This window comes from Chrysoperla carnea, chromosome 1 (assembly GCF_905475395.1).
Source record: "Chrysoperla carnea chromosome 1, inChrCarn1.1, whole genome shotgun sequence".
Classification (NCBI taxonomy): Eukaryota; Metazoa; Arthropoda; class Insecta; order Neuroptera; family Chrysopidae; genus Chrysoperla; species Chrysoperla carnea.
In genome coordinates, this window is record NC_058337.1 from 101,670,437 (window position 1) to 101,690,891 (window position 20,455).

The 20,455-nt window shown below is 26.2% G+C and overlaps 1 protein-coding gene across 1 annotated transcript in view; it reads left to right on the forward strand.

The window, feature by feature from the left end:
- The first annotated feature begins 2,550 nt into the window (after positions 1 to 2,550).
- The window catches only part of LOC123305427 (ras-related and estrogen-regulated growth inhibitor-like protein), a 42,338-nt gene continuing 24,433 nt past the window's right edge, over positions 2,551 to 20,455 (forward strand). The window contains exons 1-2 of the mRNA XM_044887140.1: positions 2,551 to 2,632; positions 14,231 to 14,314. Of these exons, the coding sequence (XP_044743075.1) occupies positions 14,239 to 14,314 (76 nt within the window). The 5' untranslated portion in view covers positions 2,551 to 2,632; positions 14,231 to 14,238. The remainder of the gene's footprint in view (positions 2,633 to 14,230; positions 14,315 to 20,455) is intronic.

Below are 20,455 nucleotides of genomic sequence, written 5' to 3' on the forward strand. Positions count from 1 at the left end.
TTCTATCAAAATTTTCACTAAATTTGTGTTAGCGAAATGAAAATTTTTAATTAATAAAACATATACTTAACAATATCTTTATAGGTTAAATTTAATAGTACACATAGCCTCGCAACTATTGGGTTGTGGACAAAAGTATAGAAGAACCTTTCAACTTCAAATTTTCCAAAGAATACACTCTTAAGCTATGTCCATCGAGTCACGGAACATTCTGTATATTCATCCAATTTAATCTAAATAAATATAGATAGATATAGATATACGAATGTAGTTAATTGTATCAAACAAACTATACGTGAAAATCACATAATCAGATTTTCATTAAAAAATGAACAATCAAAAAAAAGTATGGATGAAATATAGAAAAAAAAAGGTTCTTGTAGTTATTCCATTTAATTACATTACTGTTAAATAATATTACCTTGGTACAAATATAACCCTTATATTGATACGTAACTATACTGAATGGTACGAAATTTGACACAATTTTAAAAGGGAATACTGGAATACTCCGTTCGTGGTATGACTTAAACCCCCATCAAATTTAGTTCATGTTCATTTTTCTGCTATTTGATTTTCCACCTGAAATATACTCTTTCCAACATATATAATTAGAAACCCAATAACGCCAAGGAATCTCTCATTCGCATCAAAGCCAATATGTTAATTAGATCTGAAATCTTGATATACAATGCAGCAGAATAAAAACTGGTACCCTCCTTGATGTCAGTGGGTAAGTTATCAAAACTGCTACATAGCTGTAACGTATTTAATTTGCACCCTCACGGGAAAACAGTGATGTTTGCGACAAACAAAAGTTGTTAATTTTTTTATAAGGAACATTATTTATATTTAACTATAGTTCTATCCCTAACGGTTTAAGAGATGGATTCTACGGACCCAAGACCCCCTTGACCTATTTTGCTCATTTACGAACTAGACCTGTTTTTTTGGAGAATTTTTTATTATTAATGGCAAACAAAAGTTTTAACGAAAACTTATCCATGATTTTGTGAAGAAAACAAAGGGGTGTTTTGGTCAAAAATTGATTGATTTAAGTCGGCAGCTCAAATAGTTTTTTGTGATGAGTTGTGAAATCATTGTGTAAAACCACATTTCGAAGAAAACACGATGAAAGTTTATTTTATGTATATTATCAATATACTTATATATACAAATAATTTCTCATGGGTTTGTTCCTGTTCTGCAAGTTCCAGTTTCTCAGCTTTTTAAGTTTTTAGAAGTGATTTTTATTACGCGCATTGTTGATATAGTTAGAGAATACATAGAAAAACTTGATTAAAAGTTCTATAAAAAAAAGTTATAAAATAATTATATTTTTACTCTATGGAGACTTAATATAATTAAGTTTTTTTGCGTTTTTTGATGTGACTTTCATATTTCACACAATTGAGACTTTGTGACCCTAAATTTATTTTGAATAAACATTTAACAAGGAGGGACATACAGTACACTAGTTACTGAAAACCGTACATTTCATTTTGATGAATTAAGCTTTTTCACACATCAAAAAGGTACCCAAAAATATCTTCTGTACGGAAAAAATCAAGCTCACAGAGTGAAAGGACTTCACATTTGCATTCAGTACGAGCCATATATACAAAAGAAAGTTTATCAGAAAGATGAACACATCCTACGCCCAAACTTTCACTAATTGGCGTACTTAAAGAAATTTTTTTCGCATAATGGTGCAAATTCAAATGAATTGATCAAGGAAGTTTTATTTCATTTTCTGTAGTTTTCAATGTATTCTGTCTACTACCTAAATAGTATAACGTACCAAACGACATCGATAACACTCCTAAATCCAATTAAAAAGTGTAGTTTTTTTTTGCATAACTTTCAACATGCAACTTTTTATGCTAATAGTGTTATATATGTATGTGTATTCGATTGCATTCGAAATGAAAATATTTCACTTGTAGAGCAAGCAAGGCATGCATAACACACAATGTTATATATCCAGAGAAAATAAAACATATATTATACAAAATTTAAATCACGCATGCGTATTCATTTAAATATTATGTACACATATCCAGACGCTTGGTATGCAGCGTGGTTACCATAGCTACCTAAACATACCAAACTTAATAAAAGTGAGCGTCGTTAAATGAAAAGCGTCAGTATTGAAACATAACTTCATACAATAAACACTACTCATATAATTTGTTATATAAATAACGTGTGCGCTACATATATTTAGTAGCATTTTATAAAAAAAAAAAAAGTAACCGACGACGGCGACGATAACGAATACATCGTACGCGTCTATCTAAACTATTGAAAAATTTTTAAACGGCATTCGTTCGTTGTTCATTCGTAAGAGACGATACTGCTACTGTTGCGGTATCGTTTGTACATTAGTACGTTCTTTTTTTTATATTAACGGATTGTTTGTGAAAATTTTTCAAAGTGAATTTTATCTGAGTGAAAATCTATTTTAAACTAAACAAAAAAAAACTTTTAAACTATAAATTTTTTTTTAAATACTATGTTTTTTAGTAAAATTTGTGCTTAATGTATAAAATTACTACCACTGGACATAACTTTAAAAATATTTGCAAGCGTGTTCACAACTTGAATTTGGCCCTTGGGATTGTGTTAAAAGGTAAGTTTCTTCCAAATTCCTTTACCCAAACTGTTTATATTATATCATAAAAATTATGATTTCTTATTTTATTAAAATATATTTTTTAAGTGACATGTTTCGTATTATTCATGCAGTATTAAACTGTATATGTAGACGAATTTTTTTTAAATTCCGCTTGTTTCTTTTTTTTGTCATATAACTTCTGGATATTAAAAGTCTCAAAAGAATGCATACTTTATATTAAAATACATTATTTTCATTAGTAGACGTTTTACTGAATAAAATCGGCGCCAGAAAGTGTCCTCTACTGACATGTTTTATGAAGGCGTCACACTAAAAAAATCTCAATTTTATTTATCACTCTTTAAAATACACAAACAAGTTTTTTGATAAATAATTTTCATAGAAATGTTAAGTATTAAAATGATAGTCTCAGTCTAAAAACTATTATGAATTTCAACATTTCTCTAGATTATTTTTCATGGGAACAATATTAGATATTTATTATTTTTAATAAGAGAGAAAAAAATTATTTTTTGAAGCTTAAAAATTATGATAATTTTTTTGTTTTTTTGTGAAATTGCCAAGATGAAACAATTTTTTGAGTATGTATGTTTAGAAAATACATACCAAGGTCTCACAGAAAAACTTAATTTGTTCTATCATAATCAGATGTAAAGAATCCAAAAGAAAAAAAATTCGAAAAAGAAATTATCATACAAATGATGTTATATAATCAATTAAATTTTCTTTTAACGATCAGCAAAAAAAAAAAAATTATTTGTTTTCACGAAATGTATAAAATAATATTTTTAATGACTTTTACAAAATATTTAACACTCATTAAAAAATTCCTCAGTTGAAATTAGCATACTTAACATTTGACTTGAATGTCCGATGAATAAAACTGTAAGGGATCACAAATTCATATTTTTATTTTATGTAAAATAATATAACTTACTCAGAAAAAGAGCTTTTTGCCTATTCGTTGTGTGCGTAGTTATGGTTGGGACAATAAAATCGATGCCAGCGCTTCCAGTGAAAAATTTTGTCGGTAAAGGAGGCTGTTATGACTAATTTGCAAGTCTTAACATGTTAATGTTATAGAAAATGTCAAATTAAAATTATTGAAAAACACTAATTAATTAAACTTAATGCATTAAAAATTGTGAAAATAAGAAATCAAATTGCACAAATATTATTTTTTAAATGTAAATTATCATAATTATTTATTTAAATTTGTGAGACAATAATATTAAATTTTCAATGTAAGTCATAAATGCAATCCTTACAATTATATATGCATCCATACAATTCTATTAAAGTATTGTATCGTTACCATGGAAACGCTTCCAATAAAACTCATGCACTGTGCGAATAAAATAAAATTAACCAATCGTTGAATAAGAACAAAGCAATATCGTTATTTTATTTTTTTTTTAATTTAAAAACGTTCTATTCATTTTGTGTTATTTCTCAAAATTTACCTCATTCATTAAATTGAATAAATTTGAAATAATACGATAACAAAAAATCAACAAAGTTGACTATTTAAATACCCTGTGTATACTAAATGAACTCTCATTGCCTAAACTGCTCTTATTGTTAATCATAGACTGTTGAATATACATAAATACTCATACAGAAATAAACAAATTAAGATACATGTAAGAATTGAGATTTTAAAGCTAAAATTTCACCCTATTAGTATAAAATTGTTTTAAACCATGTTTTGAGTAAGTGTAATGATTTGGTCTCTTGAAAGGTCACTTTTTTTACTCTCAAATAAAATTAATTTCAAAATTGCTTTCTATCAAAACTATATAAGAGTATCATTGAATTTTTAACGGGGTTTCTATCCAATTTTAAATAAATTTTTTTGTAAATATATAAATGTAAGAAACCAGGAAGAGAAATAAAAAGTATATAATATGTATAATATATATACTTTATACATATGATATACTAAAAATTTTATATATATTATATGTAATTTTATTTAAATTTTTAAACTATAACGAAATCATTTAAATGAATATATGAAAATAAGTAAATAAAATAAATTATTCACGATCATTGATAGACAAAATATGTGGAGAAAATGAATCAATTTACTAAAAATAAAACAGCTCTTTTAATTGTTATTTGTGTTAAATACTTAGTTTATGTTTTTTTTATCGAACGAAAAATTTGTGTAGGATTTTTAAGAGGATACACAGCAGTAGTAAAATTATATATTTTATCCAGATTTCCGTTATATTGTATACTGTATAGTAAAACTGAAAAGGTTTAAAAATTCACTTTACGTGTAGGATGTTTACATGCACTGTCATCAGGATGTTTTACTCGAAACTAATAAATTCTACCTTGAAAGTTTAATATCTTGATACTATTATACTATACAGCAATACTATATAAGATGGAGATTTACTCTATTCGCACCGTGCGTGAGTTTTATTGGAGGCGTTTCCATGTTAACGATACACTACTTTAATTATAGAATTGTATATGACTTACATTGAAAATTTAATATTATTGTCTCACAAATTTAAATAAATAATTATGATAATTTATACTTGAAAAATAATATTTATGCAATTTGATTTCTTATTTTCACAATTTTTAATGCATTAAGTTTAATTAATTAGTGTTTTTCAATAATTTTAATTTGACATTAACTATAACATGAACATGTAAAGAATTGCAAATTAGTTATAACAGCCTCCTTTATCGCCAAAATTTTTACTGAAAGCGTTGGAATCGATTTTATTGTCCCTACCATGACTACGCACACAACGAATAGGGCGACATAGAAACCTTTTCTTTGTTAACAAAGGCATAATTATTATTGAAGCACAATAGGAAGCACATATAACATCAATAATTAATATGATATACAAATACTATCTATAGTACTATATTAAATACAAATTTCCAATATTTATTGTGTGCAAAGCAGGCGGAGGGGACAAATAAATCAATCGTAACGCTACTCTCTTATGAAATTTGCAATAAATCACTCGTTTTATTAAATATATGATTATTTTTCAATTGATTAAATGTAATTGGTATAGTATGTAAATGTCAAGTGACTGAACGGTCCGCCACCAAATTAGCAAAGAGTAACATTCATAATAAGAGTAATCACTAGCTGATTCTTACTGATGATGACTACTTGGTAGTCGAAAATACGTATTTTAAAAATACAAAAAACTGATCTAGGAAATTGGGGCAAAAATCGAAATTTATTATAGTAGTGTGCCATTACCATGGAAACTCTAGTTACTAGTATTTAGAATTCTTTCTAAACAAAATTTTAGAAGTCTTTTAAAACCTTACAATTCGATTCTTTACCAGGAGTATGTTTAGATACCAAAATCGAATCTGAATAGGTATTTTAAACAATAGGGCATAATCCTGATGTTGAGTTGGCCAAATTACCCATATCTAAAAATGTAAAACTAGATTTGATAGAATACCATGACAAAATCTGAAAGTGAAATTAAAATTGATTTAAAAACGAAGAAATTATAAGCATTCAATGATTGTTGCCTATCTCCTGTTAGCAAATTGAAGTTTTATATGTAATTTCTATGGCGATATCCAAGTATGACGTCACTAGTTGATATTTTCCTCTTTGCTTAGTTAAGAATTTCAAACGTTCATGCCTTGCACATTAGTAAAGATTTTTAAAAAATAATTTCACTTTTCTATTTGTGAAGTGAGAATTCTTCAACTGAAAAAACTGAAAACAATGACTGTAAATTTGAATAAATTTCAAAAATATGTCAAGACAAATTCTAAACACTGCAACTATTTTGTAATAGCAAAAACAAAATTTTTTTTCTAAATCGAACAGGTGTAAGTATAAGTTACAGAACGAACAGTGGATTACTTTAAAAAAATATTTTAATTGAAATTTTTGTAAAAAAAAAAATATCTAGATCAAATAAAAATAGTCTTCTATTATATTATTATTTGCACATACGAAAAAAAAAAAATGATTCGATGTGCAAATATTTTTTTTAATAAAAATTTATTTTATAATATATAGGCCAAGTATTTACGCTCAGCCCATCAATGTCTTGATCTTAAATCATTTTTGCAAAAAGGCATGAATGTTGTTAATATACTTAAATTAATTAGACCAGAAAAATTGCAAATATTAATAGTCTGAAAAACACTTTAAAACATATTGAAAATTTGTAATTATACAGTAATAATAATTTTTGGCAACATTTAATTCATTTGTTTTAAATTAATTGCATTATTTTTTTGGATAATTTTTGTAATATGTTAATTTAATTTGATCGTAACCATATGTAAAATAATTTTTTTAGTTTATCATGTAAATAAATATATAAAGTAAGAGTTTAGCCTTGACTTTAGTTTTATCACGAGGACATATTACGGCTGACCGATTTACAATTGATTTATTCTCTAAAATGATGAATTGTAACTGTAATACATTACATAGATCAAAGGCTAAGGCTATTATTGTATCATAGTTTTAGGAGAAACTATTGCGAACATTACTTCACTTTTTCTTCGGTCAATTTGTCATTTTCTTGACCTAGTTGCTGTGATCTATCAATAATACGACGTTTTCTTTTTAAGGCAAGTTCAATTTTTTGTGATGAAATTTTATCTGTAAATTTTATCTCAAAATTTAAAAAAAATGGAAACTTTTGCTTTGCTTGTCCCGTGATGAGTAAGTTATTTCATATTTGTATTGATAATTTTTAAATTAATAGACTGCTTAAGGATGTATGAGCTTGACAAGAATGTTTGAGTTAAACGCTCAAGGTAGACTTTTAGCCAAAGAATATGTAGGTTTCCATGCAAATTTTAAAGAAAGAATCATTCAAAATCGATGTAAAATACACATTGCTCTTCTAAAAAATCACAAAAAACGACATATTGGAAAGTTTTTGATAATTTTCACTTGGAACGAATAAAAAAAAATTAAAAATATTAGCAATGATATAGAGAAGAAAAAAACTAAGTGCCTCCATCCATATAAGAGATGTACGAGCAGGGTAGATTTAGGGTTGAAATTATTTCTATCTTATTTTCAACTTCGATGATGACTTTTATTATAACTTCATAAATGTAGGCGAAAAATAAGACTAAAATTTTTCGATATCTGCCTTAGTTTTCGAAATATCGAAAGTTGAATAGTTAAAGAAAATTTTCAATATTTTTTTTACACGCTCATACATCCTTAATAAAAATATAATAAATTATATTATCCAACTCAATTTCTGTACTTTTGTCCTGCAAAAGATTTAAAAAATTGCAGTATGAAAAGGTCGTGTTTCATTAAAATATATTATTTGCACAAGTTCATGAGTTTTAGGTCGACTTCAACATTTTTAACTTAATTTTCACTGAGGCTGCTCACTATACGTGCTGGAAATTAAAGATTGGAATGTTTTGCATTAGATAATATATTTTCACTATAAGCATCAAATATATTTCTTTTCTAATATATACAGGCGAATTTTTTGCAAGGAATGCTTTTATTTTTACTCACGTACCAGAAAAAAAAAAACAAACTAAAGACTACAGCAAACGATAAAACCCACAACAGTATCATTATCTCAGATTCATAGCCACTAAAATGATACATCGTAAATTCTAAAAAGAAAAATTTATGTCCATATCCCACGCACAAATTATCCAAATTCCATGATAATTAACTTGTAATTTGCTCTGATAAATTAATGTTGAATTCTTTAATGTAAAAAAAAATATTTTGTGTTAAACGGTACACTCATTTAAAATATTTTTATTTATTGTAAAAATTTTTCATGCCGGAAATATCTGCAAATAAAGAAATTAAATGTAAGTTTACTTGGCCCTGTATAACAATTTTTATTAAAAAGAAATGAAAAGTTGATTTTTCACAGCTGGTTTATTAAATAAAGGAATTTAAATGGAAAAAAATTAATTCTACATTAAAATTTTCCAAAAATAATTCGTTAATCCGACACCAAAAATTTTAAAACAAAGAAAAATATTTACAATTTAACAAAAAAAAATGATTCTATAAAAATAAGATTATATTCGTAATCGAATTGACTAGAAAAAAAATTAAAAAAATTCGGCGCGACATATAAGCTTTTATATTGAGTAATGTGTAAAAGTCAGTCGACGTGTGTCTGACCTAGGTATTTATGCATTTGAATCACAGGAATTCCAACAAGAATTCCAGTCAGACACAAACAAAATAAACACGGAACAAAAAATAATATGAAAAAAAATTCGTAATATAGAGATGTTATACAGTGCGTTCAATTAAGTTGGTACCGTATGAAAATTCTTAATAAAAAAAAAAATATTGCATCAGATATTAATTTTTTGCATTTGTATTAGAGATCTGTCGAAAATTGTGAATTCTGTTCAGGAGTAAAATAAATTTTTCTCTGCATTAGCATTGATATATTTACGTCTGCAATCGACATTTAATCTAGGATACACTGACAAATTTTCTTGTTTCAATTGATCTACACATTGATCTGTAGAAATAAATGACCAATGGTAACACAGAAAAGAGTTAGTTAAAATAACAAAAACTGTCTAATCGCAGTTTCAATTAGTATCATCTCTTCTCAATAATTATTATCGAAATTGTAAAAAATAAAAGTACATTACTCCTGAACAAATTGAAATTTTTCAACAGACTTACGCAGATGCAAAAAAAATGACATTATTAATTTAAATTGTGATCTAGAGTCTAGACCATGTAGAACTTTTTATCAAGAACAAAAATAAATAATAAAAAGGGTTTTCCATGTGGTGTCGTATTAATTGGACACACTGTATATAAGACAATTAAACAATTTTAATACTTAAGGAAATGTTTTTTCTTAAACCACACACAGAAATTTAATGATTTTTAGGCAAAGTACGTTCTTATATTGATTTCTGTTTTCGATTTAGCACTAAAAAGACTACTATTTAATGCAAAACATACTAATATCAAAAATAGAGGATAACGTATGGTCTTTTCTTTTAAAAGTACGTAAAACTAGTTATTTCTTTCGAGTTTTGGTTAACTTTTGAATTAATAAAATTTGACATAACTGACATGGCTCTCTTTTTATTTCTTTTCCGACCGACAAAATGCAGTTAATTTTCACATTATTAACTCCAAAAAAAAAGCTTAGTTGCCATCAATTATTTTGCATTTATCCAGAAAATCATAGCAACTAACTTTTTTGAAAAACTTACATGTAAGCCTGTTTCCTTTCAACAAAATAAACGGTTTCTCCATTCCGATACTCGTGCGTGCATCTTTAATAAGACGTACACCAAAATCGGACTTTGTATTCAAATTAGGCAGCTGTTTATAAGTATTCATTCATTTGTCAACAAGCGCCAAGTAAAACAATTTAATGAGTTCGAACATTATTATAAAAGTTTATTTTTATTACATTTCTTTCTATCATATTTGTTGACAATATTTAACATCTCACTTATTTTTTTAATAAATAGATATAGCTACCAGAATTTTCGCATACTGTCTAACGATGTTTTATTTTGTTTATTTTTTCTATTCAAAAAATAAAAATTAATTTGAATTACTCGCAAGGCCTCTATGTAGAACGTAGAGAGAATTTTCCTTAAAAAAACCGGGAGAAATAAGAAATCATTCTTAGCTTTAAAATTACAAACAAAAATCAAAACTTGGATTATACCTACTAAAATTTCACCCCCTTTCATTCAGAGAAGAGCAAAGGTTTCAGAAAAAAATTGCATTTATTCTCTCATTTGCAAATTGAGTTTATCTTTATTCGTTGCGTGCGTAGTCATGGTAGGGACAATAAAATCGATGCCAGCGCTTCCAGTGAAAAATTTTGCCAATAAAGGAGGCTGTTATGACTAATTTAGCAATTCTTAACATGTTAATGATATAGAAAATGTCAATTAAAAATTATTGAAAAACACTAATTAATTTAACTTAATGCATTAAAAATTGTGAAAATATGAAATCAAATTGCACAAATATTATTTCTCAAATGTAAATTATCATAATTATTTATTTAAAGTTGTTAGATTATAATATTAAATTTTCAATGTAAGTCATAAATACAATCCATATACAATTATATATGCATCCATACAATTCTATAATTAAAGTAGTGTATCGTTACCATGGAAACGCCTCCAATAAAACTCACACACGGTGCGAATGTAAGCATGGAGGTAAACTTTTTATTTTCATAATTTTTAAATGCCTGAAATTTCTTTGGGTTATTATTAATCTTAAATGATATAATTTTTTAGGTCATATTTATATTACAGCATATGCGCGAAATTTATGACTGTAATTATAATTGTAATCTTGTTGGGTTGGTAGTCTAATCATCAAACGATTGGATTACATCCCTAAATTTTCATTAAATTCAAACAAGAAATTTAAATATGAATTAAGATCTAATAATTCAAGATTAAAAATACATTTTCAAAATCCTTCCTTATTCGTTTTGTCTTTCGTCTGAGTAATTTTATTTATTTTTTCATGTTTTTTTTATTCTATTTTTGAACTAAGAATTAATAATTTATTCAGTTTTTTTTTTCTTTTTGGCTAGAATGATAAACAAACAAGTATGGAAATATGTCTTATTTGTTGTTGGGTCATTTCATTGTAATAAAGATGTCATAAATGTATGAGTTTACAAGTATTTTACCCTCTTTTCCTCTCAACTTAATGTTGTACATGTTTTTATGTTAACATTTACATGTTGTTGTTGTTGGAAAAATATGTTTTACTAGGGAAATAATGTTTTGTTGTATTATTAATAATGTTGTCTTATTGTTGAAAATTATTATTAGCTAAAGCTATTTTAAGCTCTTTCTTTTCCATATTAAAAAAAAAAAAAAAAGTTCAAAAAACTAAAACCCCAACGACTACAAAATCACGCTCTGAAAAGTATGAAAACAAGCAACACAGTCGGGGGACCTCTGAGATTAAGCACATTGCCTTCGCCGTTTTCGGGGTAAAAATGTTAAAAGCTATATATTAACTTTTTTATCGGAACCAACTTCCAATATCTTATTTCTAGAAAATAATTTGATTATGCTTTTTCAAAATGGAAATTCCGAAAGTGTGTGATTTCTTTGTTTTCTAAAATGACATATTTCAGGCATTTTTTGGTGAATTAATCGTATTAATTTTTAAAATTCCGCAGTAGTATAATGCCGCACTATTTAGAATAAAAAATAAAAGTTCGTAGCGCAGGAGCTGCGTTAGCTAAATGAATTGTTTTAGAGATTGAAAAAATAACACATTTTTCTTAAAATCGAATATCGCATTTTTAGTTTTTCAAGAATTTTTCAAGAGAAAAAACCACAAGAGTACACTTTTTTGCTTAAAACTGATCAAAAAATACAAAAATACTTTTTTTCTTGAAAAAATTCAAAAATTTGTAATTTACACACTTCTTTACCCCTTATTTATTTGCCAATTTCTCTCGTTTACGAACTTGACCTTTCAAATACCAAAACCTTTCTTGACACCAAATTTTTTTCAAATCAGACTTAAGTTGTGGCCACCAGAGAGGGCACAGACAAATGTAGAGATACATATGTATATATGTATATTTAAATTTTAACGATGGTCATTTTTGACATCTATTGGATATAGCATCGATGAACATTTGAAGAAATTTTTTAAATCCAGCGGTAATTCGCTAAAAGAAAATAGTTTAACAAAAGATTCACTGTGTTAGGTTTATAGTAAACAAATACTTAAAAATTATTAATATCTTGAAATATTTATACGTTTCAATGAATAAATGTATATGTACAAACTGAAAAAAAAAAAAAAAGTATTTAACACTAACAAATAATTATCATAATTTTATGACTCCAAAAAATCATTAATTTATATAAATTTTGTTTGAAGTATGTACATTTTTTTTATACATTTAATATTTTTAATAACTTCCTGTTCAATTTATATACCTACTTCGATTTAAGGTTATTCAATAACTAGCGCAAAAAAAAAATTTGAAAATTATTAACTTTGGATTTTGGTATTTCTACTAATTAAAACTTTAAACGGCATGATATCTAACAGATAAAAAACCACAAACGTCTTTTAAATAGTTTTTTTTAGTAAAAGTAGTGTTAAATTAGCACTAGAAAAACTTTGAATGTAAATAGTGCCATAATGATCCCTCAGGGTAAAATGATCCCTCGTTGTTTTAATCTACTATATTTATCAATGGATGTATTCAAATTAATCGTTGAACAACGACTTATGACGATGTATTAGTTATTTGGTGTTTCGTAGCAAAAATATTAATTTTTCTGCCTTTGATCTATGATAAGACAAATTTCAACGCAAAATTTTTTTTTGTGCTAGTTTTCGCGTACCTGGTTTTTTTTAGTCATGACTTCTGTTGACTTGTAATAATATTATAAACCATTTTGTTAGGCGTATAATAAATTTTATGATCAGTTTTTATGACGATATTTATATATGTCATTACGGGTAAAATGATCCTCTTTATATAGCTTAAAATGATCCCTATTTTGTGTATACAATGACAATAGGTATAGATATTTTATATGGGCTGTTTCCAAAAAAAAACCAACCGCAATGGGATCCTTATACCTATCCACTATTCTTACAAGGTCGGTAAAACGATCTTTTTTCAAATATTGAATAGTTTTAAAAATTTGAACAAATTACAAGAAATTACCACTTGAATTAAGAAATCAAAAATATTTCGACGTTTTACATATCTCGATTCTCGAATAGCTTGGCTAAAAATTAAATTTTTTCTTAGGGGGATTTTTATAGGACACCTTCCGCTATTCCGCGCAATATAATATAAAAGAGCAGAAATTTTTTTAAAAATATTCAATTTTATAAAACCAAAAAATGCACAGTTAGTCTTTATGTATCGAACAACATGAAAAATAGTATAATAGCCTCTTTTTCACAAACAAAACACATATTTTCGCATTTTAAAAACAACGCAACAAGAAAGTTTTTTTTTTTAATATAAATAAAAAATTTTCTTTTAAAAGAAAAAGTATGTAAATTAATTAAGAGATGACTGACTTGAATATTAGTTTACCGATCCAAAACAAAATTTTTATTTGGAAGTGATACAGTGCACAGAGAGTGCGGAGAGTGCACGGTCGGAGGGGGGAATCACCAACACACACTTTAATATTTCATAAACAAAGATTTTGAAATATTTACAGTATACATATTAATTTTTCCACATATTTTCTTGTTCGAATGTGGCATACATGTTGACAAAATATATTTGTATTAAAATAAAATATTATTATTAATGTTTAATATAATAAAATGAAGTTTTATATCAAATTTATATTCACTATCTTTGTTCTTCTTTCATGTAATTCATTCTGCTTGTTTTTTGTTTTTTTTTTTATAAATACCATTCATCAGATTTATTTTGTTATTTAACGGCGCCTCGAATGTCGTCGCCTTTTAATAACAAAACGACAAATTTAATCTGATATATTAAGTTTTTTTTTTTCTTTTGTACATTTTTGGCTTTAAATATTTATCGTATTTTTTCGAGAAAATTATTATCTTATTTATCTGTATTGTTTTTTTTGTTACAGAATTAAACATGAAAACTGATGAAAAAAATACATTACCACGTTTACGAATTGCCATACTTGGGAATAAGAACGTCGGGAAATCTGGTAAGAACTATTTTTATTATTATGTTTTAAATTTATAAATGCGTGTTGAACTGAAAAATTCTGATTCTGGAATTAATAAATTTTTAATCAACTTGCATTGTTCTAAAATTATTTAAACTTTTGTTGGCTTTTGATGCGCTTGAGATCATTGTACGAAATTAAATTCTCCAAAAAAAAGAAATTTTTCATATAGTTACATTTTTTTTAATGGAACCACTAGGAGAATCCCGCAGTGCTTTACCCGTGGCTAAAAACATACAAACAGGCTGGTGAAATAATATTATCATTAGTAATTTACTTGCTTTTTTTATAGGCAATTTTATTACAGATATGATATACAAATTACATAATGAACAAAATTAAATCTTAATATTATTGCCCAAGCCTTTTTTCACAAGCGATACATTTTTAGACTATGAGTCAGTAGCCAGCACGATAAGTTTTAAAATGAAGGGTAAACCACCTGAGTCATTAAATTCAATTCCTAAATCAGAATTATTCAATCCTGCACTACAATTAAACAAACTATAAGGCATTATTTATTTTGTGAATGTGTTTTGTTTATCAATTTGCAATGTGCGAAAAAATCTGTTGAAAACTTTAAATAAATATTTAAAAATTTTTTAACAAAACCCCACACAGATATACAGTCACCTTCACAATAAAGGCAATAAACATGTTTTAATTTATGTTTTGTTTAAAAAATTTATTTAAAAAATAATCAATAAATATTTCCATTTTGTAAAATTATATGGACATTAAATTGTGATTCATTTCAAATAATTTATTTTGTAAAGAATTTATACTTTTTTTGTCGTATTTTCGAGAATTCAATCAAAATTTGTATACCATCAAAGAGGAGTGTTACAAGTTTACGAGTTTTTGTATGTGCGTGTCTGTCTGGGGCATGGCAGCTCTTAAAAGGATAAATCGAATTTGATTTTATTTGGAAAGGTAATAGGGTATTCTAATGTTTTTGAAAAAGTACTTCAAAATGTTGATTTTAATATTCTAAAAGAAAAATGTGCTTTTATGACTCGAAATCAGAATATTTAAGTATATTTTTATATAAATTTTAACTTTTTTCAAATTACATAATTTATTTTTGACTAACGGTAATACCCTATTTGATCGAGGCTTTTTTTAACTATATTCCAGTTTAAGGTTCCGTACCCGATAAAAACTAGAAAAATGGTGATCATCTTTTAACTGATGAACAGATTTTCTTGAAACATAGCTATGAAACAATTTTGATCAAATCACCTTTCAAACAAACTAAAATCTTTGATTCATTCATTGCATTATCCAAATTAAATAACGCTTTTTTACAAACTACAGGACATTTGAGTTCAAAAAACTGAATTCGTGCTTCTTTATATTTTATGAAACATTTAACTTAAATCATGACATCCATAAAACCATATGCAAATTCAATTGACAATTTAGATATGTTTTGGATAATTCTAATTGAGTTTTTAATTACTTCTTGCAAAGAAAGTGAGTAGATATATGTAGGTGTAGGTACATAATATATATATATACCCATATGACGTAAATTCACGATTTAATGGTGAACTTAGTTAACGTTCAATTTAGTAAACAGATGTGAACGCTAAATTTAATTATCGAACTAATATCCGATTAATAAACATGTAATTTAGCATTGATGAAATATACGTCATATTACATTTAAATCACATTCACTACATTGTGAGAACTAGATGATTCATTCATATCAATGAAAACCACTCATTATTATCAAACAGAGAATAATTTATTACTATCTCGTATAAAAGTCCTCTGTGATTGAATAAATTTAATGACTTTTCACTTAACAATATCTCTGAAAGTACATATCAGATCTTAACTTGGCAAAGAGGTTTTTCGGTCGTTTTGATGAGCTTAATCTCATATCATAGTTTTCCAGGCTCAATTAAAACCATCCTGTATATGTAGATAAGTCGTATATGATTTTATAAGAGAGTAAGTAAGAATACCACTTTCTGGAATACTTGCCTGTATTTTATAACTATACATATACGGCACAATCACACTGTATGCTAAGAATTATTATTAATAATAATTTATTTTTAAAATATGAAATCAATGAGATGAGTTTTATTTATAAAGATTAAGTTTATAAATAAAGCTTGGATAAAGCACACTCCTACATTATTTATCAAGATATAATCATATTACTTTATTACCTGTATAGTAAATTTTGTATTGATTATATAGATGTACAAGTCATACATTATAAAGCGTAAATAATCTATAGCAAAAAAAACTATAAATACTTTTCAGCCATCTACAAGGCAGAAGCGATGAATAAATCGGAAGCCAAATCGGTCAATATTTTACTAAAGACTAAAAATCACTAAACTAAGTATAAGTGATGTTTAAACCACGTTAAAGTACACGAACTATACATAAAATTGAATAATTTTTTACAAAAAATTATTTTTAGAAATGCACATACCAAACTCTGTTTTCGTTGGTGTTAAATTTTTATGCTGTGATGGGATAGAATGAATAATTATATTTAATAAATATATATATATACTAGCGTGATACTCGCCCGCTTCACTGGACTTAAAAGTAAAAACCACCACTTTATAGCTTCCACCTCTCTTGATTTAACTTAACCACCTTCCATAACACTTTAAGGGATTATTTTACCCAGCTAAAAGATATGCACAGTTTTCGATTTTTTAAATTGTTAAATAGTCATAATTAATTGAGTATATCAAAGGAAGTGGCCATGATTTGTTTGACATTTACTGTTTTAAATTTTTACAGAAATCATTAATTTATGGTTCCAAAAATGATGATCATTCTGTTCTATCCGTGATCATTATTTTGAACCATAAGTTAAAGATTTCTGTAAAAATTTAAAATAGCAAATGTGCGATTAAATTTAATTTTTTTTTATATATTTATATCTTTATAATTTATAGCTCATGTGTTATTCTAATGTATGAGCTATATTGCTGTAGAGTTTCATTAAAAATTATTCGCTAATTTTGGCATGAAAGCGAAACAAACAAACCAACAAACAAACAAACATCCTTACTTTTACATTTATAATATATAGGTACATATATACAAAAATATTATGCATCTCTCTTACTATTATTATTAAAAAGACTAAAAAAACCATTGGAACATTTGTCCAAATATAACAGGCCAGAGAATGAATGCAAACCAAACACATTCAATATTAATAATTGCATTGCAATTTTTTTGAAGTGGAATTTTTGCTTTATAAATAAATATCTACATCTCAAATTTAAAATAATAATTTAGTAATTTGTAAAATAAATTGCATATACAAATTTTTTTTTCATTGCGAAATTTATTTTATTTTATTTTATTTTTTTGAATTTTTTAAATATGTGAAAATACTTTTTATTTTTTCTATTTTTTGTTTTTATAATATTACATATTTTAAATTTCTTTCGAATCTTTAGACATTCAAATAAAAAGTTTCTCTACTATTCTTGGGCTCAAAAAGAAAAAATTATCTGAAAAAAAACGGAGTGGGCCGAGAGACCCACGACAGAAATGAAACATTACACGCTTTTTATTAAAACAAAATTTATAAGAATAATAAATTATAGAAATTATAAATATGCGCTATTTTTTATTAGATTTTGATCTAATTGGCGCCCTCACGAATAAACAGTGATGTTTACCAAAAAAAGGTTTCAAACAAAAGTTATTTATTTTTTTAAAAGGAACATTTTTTATATTTAAACATTTGTTCTATCTCTAACGGTTTACAAGATTGGTTTTGCGGACCCACTACCGAATTGACGTATATTGCTCATTTACGAAAACAACCTCCCTTTTTTTGCCCTGAGTGCGCTACAAATGTTTCAAATTGATATCTCTTTTCGTTTTTGAGTTATCGTATTGATAGAGAGACGAACAAGCGGACAGACAACCGGAAATGGAATAATTAGGTGTTCGTATTTTCAATATTTTTAAGCGTTACAAACTTGGATCTAATTTTAGTTTACCTTAATATTTATTTCATATATACAGGGTATAATATCTGAGAAAGTATGAAATTGATTGATAAAAACTTGTTTTATTACTTAATAGCTTAAAAAAATTAAGCAAATAAGACAAAATTTTAGAATTTTATCAATTTGTGAAAAAATTTTCGTTATATAGGAAAGTTTTTCAATTAGTTTATAACAGAATTAATCATCTATAATTGATATATATATATACATATATTTACTTCCGAAGCTCGTGTACCGTTTAAAACATATATATTATTATTTGTAGACTACAAAATGTATCAGAATATTTTTTAATATTTTACAATTTTCAAAACATAAATCAATTTTCAATATTTTTTTTATTAAAATTTTAAACGATAATACAGACAGCATATAACGTCTTAATACGGTAGTTGCCATATGTCTAATGTGCCATATAAAAACCCATAAAAATATGTAAAACAAGACTTGATACCATAACAAAATTTGAAAGTGAAATTAAAATTGATTAAAAAACGAAGAAGTTATAAGCATTCAAAGATTGTTTCCCATCTCTTTTTAGCAAAACAAAGTTTTATATGTAATCTCTATGGTGATACCATGTAATGACGATACAAACTATATATTCTTCTTTGTTTAATTAGCAATTTTAAACGTTCATATGTTGCATAATACTAAATATTATCAAAAACCCACTTCACTTTTCTGCGCGTCTAGTGAGAATTCTTCGTCTAAAGTGAAGAAAAAAAAATAAGTCAACATCCCCATTAAGCAAATCAAAAATTAAATTAAATATTAAAAAATTGTATACTCCTGGAATGGAATTGTTAATTTATACGAAACTGGATGTAAACCGGTAGATGCGCCGACAGAGAGTTTGTAGATGAAAACACGCTTCAAACTATATTTTAAGCTTATAACAATAAATAATATCTTTTTTGACAAATATGTTCGCATCGGTAATAATTTTCTAAAAACAACAAAAAGCAAATTATTTTACAAATTAATTTAAACAATTTTACTGAAACATTCAGTAATTAATCCTAAACTCATCAATTTATTGTATCCCACATAAAAATTAGATGAAAAAAAAAATTATGTTACGGCACGTGGTATAATTATTATAAATTACCGTAAATAATAATAATATCAACATTTTACTAAAAAAATTTTTTTTTCATATACATACATTTCGATATACCCCCTTTGCGATCCTTACAATTACATCCCATTTTGTTATGCTCCCATTATACCTACAAATATTTATTATGGTTATATTTAGATTATATAATTTTACTTTTTAGGATTCCGTGTCAAAAAGATCAAAATGAATGCTTTAGCGAATAATAGCATAAAAATAGTGGAATTATTCACTTAACACAGATTAATTTTGCTTATTATACCCTATTTATGAAATATATCATGGCTTCATTAAGTTCAGTCCCAAATTTAAAAGGCTTAGAAATATATGCCATAAACAAAATTTTGCTAGGTGTTAAAAATTACGTAATTAGTTCATTTTCGTCTGTCCGCCTGTCCCTTCGCCACTTGGATGACTGAAAAAACAGAAGGTATATTGAGCTAAACTCTTTCAACAAGACATAAAAAGTGAGTTTGTCAGCTTTTTGTGAATTGTCAGCACTAATTTTGTGCAGTCCGCTACCAAACGAGTAACATACACAATAAGAGTAATTACGATTAGCTAATTCATACTGATGATGACTACTTGGTAGCCGAAATACGTATTTATATAATACAAAAAATTGGTCTAGGAAATTGGGCCAAAAATCGAAATTTATTTCGAAATATCTTAGACTTCTCATTTATTATCTTTGTAATATTTATAACAATATATTGTTTATTAACAAATAGAAACATTTGCGCCAATAAATCATGCGTTACTAATAATATTTGACACCTTAGAAATACATTCCATGTGGTTTTAGCAAAATGCGAACGGTTTCTTTCATTTTCCTTTATTTGTAACATCTTAAATTATAGATACTATTAAGTCCACTATTGGGTAGAACGAACTCCTAGTTGAACAATCAATCGCACGCTACAGTTTGTGAAAATTAATTTATCTTGGATGTGGGCTGTTATTGGGAATAGTGATTTAATTAAATTTTAA